This window comes from Dipodomys ordii, unplaced genomic scaffold, assembly GCF_000151885.1.
Source record: "Dipodomys ordii isolate 6190 unplaced genomic scaffold, Dord_2.0 Scaffold77, whole genome shotgun sequence".
In the NCBI taxonomy this organism is placed as follows: domain Eukaryota; kingdom Metazoa; phylum Chordata; class Mammalia; order Rodentia; family Heteromyidae; genus Dipodomys; species Dipodomys ordii.
Window position 1 is genome coordinate 463574 of NW_012267293.1, and position 2353 is coordinate 465926.

At 55.1% G+C, this 2353-nt stretch overlaps 1 protein-coding gene across 1 annotated transcript in view; it reads left to right on the forward strand.

Moving 5' to 3' along the window:
• The window catches only part of Thbs2 (thrombospondin 2), a 39187-nt gene that overhangs the window by 8304 nt on the left and 28530 nt on the right, over positions 1-2353 (forward strand). The window contains exons 5-6 of the mRNA XM_013024510.1: positions 1050-1190; positions 1745-1841. Of these exons, the coding sequence (XP_012879964.1) occupies positions 1050-1190; positions 1745-1841 (238 nt within the window). The remainder of the gene's footprint in view (positions 1-1049; positions 1191-1744; positions 1842-2353) is intronic.

The following is a 2353-nucleotide window of genomic DNA, read 5'->3' on the forward strand; positions in this document are numbered from 1 at the left end:
GTCTGTCCTGTGGGTGTGGGTGTTCGGGGTCTGTCCTGTGGGTGTGGGTGTTCGGGGTCTGTCCTGTGGGTGTGGGTGTTCGGGGTCTGTCCTGTAGGTGTGGGTTGTTTGGGGACAGTCCTGTAGGCCTCGGTTGTTCTGTGTAGTTCTGGTAGGAGAAGAGTAACAGGATTCCCACTTCTCTGAGAGGCAGATGGAGGAGTGGTCCTGAAAACATCAGCCAGGAGGCACCGATGATCAGGTGCGTCTCTGGAACCTTGTGGGAACGCAGGGGCCCCACACTAGCCCTCACAGGCAGACTTCCTGGAGGGTTCCTACTCTAAAAGAGGAAATGGGAGATGTGTGTGGTGCTCTGTTGGGGTTGTTCCTTGGGACGGAGGCTGTGTCCTGCCGCAAGGTCACTTATGCATCAATGCCACCCCTTCCCCGTGGTGCAGTGGATCACTCCTGTACTACAAAGGAACGAGGCTGTGTGGTGGGTCAGTCAAGGCCAGCCAACCTGGAATGACAGCAAGGGAAACAGAGGCAGGCCCCTGACTGGTAGCTTCTCGCTCTCCAACCGAAACATGCCCCTGAGCAAAGACTGGCAATGTGAAGTCAGAGATGTGAAGTCAGGCGGTGGCTCCCTGAAATGGCACAGAGGAAGAGCAGTGGGGTCCGTGTCTGTGTGTTCACGTGTAGAAGAGGAACAGCAGTGTGGGGCGGTGCTCTGTGCTGTGAACCCTCTCTGGGAAGCCTTCCTCAGATCCGAATGCTGCCTGCTTTGTCCATCTCCCACACGGTGGGTTTGCGCTTGACTTGAGAGGTCTTCTGTGAAGGAGGGGCACCTTGCACACATACACTGACAAAATACACGTGAGCACACACACACACACACACACAGTGACCGAATACACTGAGCTCACACACACACAGGATGAGCAAACATAAACACACATAAACATATGTAAATGATAAATATATTGAGCTCACACACATACACATACACACATACTTTGTGACTGAATGTGCTGAGCTCTCTTGTACCTAACCTCTATCCTCATTTCCAGTCGGATGATAACCAGTTTCTCTTGGAGCTCGTTGGAGGCCCTCTGAAGACCAGGAACGTATCAGGCTGCTTGCAGGATGGTCGGTTCTTTGCAGAAAATGAAACGTGGGTGATGGATAGCTGTACTTCGTGCACCTGCAAGGTGAGGCCACAGAAAGCCACAGCCACCCAGGGGTCTCACTGCTCACCACCGTCGAGCACGCGTACAACCTACCGCACGAGACCCACACCTTCAGGGCTGTTTAATGTGTTCAGATTCAGAAGGAAGGGGGAGGATGAGCGCTTTAGGTGACTTCACGCCAGTCTCTTTGCTTGGCATGTACAGAAAAATAATCTCAGAGGAGTTGAGTCACTTGGTCAACCCTCAGGGAGTAAAAACCACTAGAAGCCACCCAGATTTCCCACTCAGCTGTGCCACAGACCCGTCTGGGAAAACACAAGTCATTATCAGAGTTAGTGAGACCCTTTAGTCTGCTGGTGGCTCAGCTTCTGTGAGGCCCTGTCTCAGACACCTGACAGTGGAAGAGCACGTCCTCCACCCTGGTCCCCCGCTGCCGTCTCCAGCCGTGGCAGTGGGGACAGAAGAGCAGGCCACACACTGTCCGGTCGGCTCTGCGGAGGAACAGCCCTGCCACAGCCGTGTCCCCAGGGCTGTGACTTTTAAAGAGTTCTAGGAAGGCATTTCTTTACTTGCAGAAATTTAAAACCATTTGCCACCAAATCTCGTGCCCACCAGCAAACTGTGCCAACCCATCCTTCGTTGACGGCGAATGCTGCCCCTCCTGCTCCCACTGTAAGTCTGCTGCCACCGGTTGGCTCTGCATGCTGATACTATGTCTGCTGAGTGCTTCCGTGGTTTGAAAAGAGGAGGGTGGGGCACAGACTCCCAAAGTGAGCAGTGGAAGGGGCAGAGTAGGACATCAAGAGCCTGCCAGGGACCAACCAGGGTGGGCCAGAGGACGGTGTGAGAGGCCAAGGAATCAGAGGCCATTTCAGACGTGGAGGTTGAGCCAAGTGATCCTGCCGAGACCAGTGGCCTGACCCACAGTGAGGGGTGTGAGGACCAGGCGAGTCATCCCTGACCCACGGTGAGGGGTGTGAGGACCAGGTGTGAGTCAGCACACAGCCCTGACCCACAGGGAGGGTTGTGAGTATGGATGGTGAGTCAGCACACAGCCTTGACCCACGGTGAGGGGTGTGAGTATGGATGGTGAGTCAGCACACAGCCCTGACCCACGGTGAGGGGTGTGAGGACCAGGTGTGAGTCAGCACACAGCCCTGACCCACGGTGAGGGGTGTGAGGAC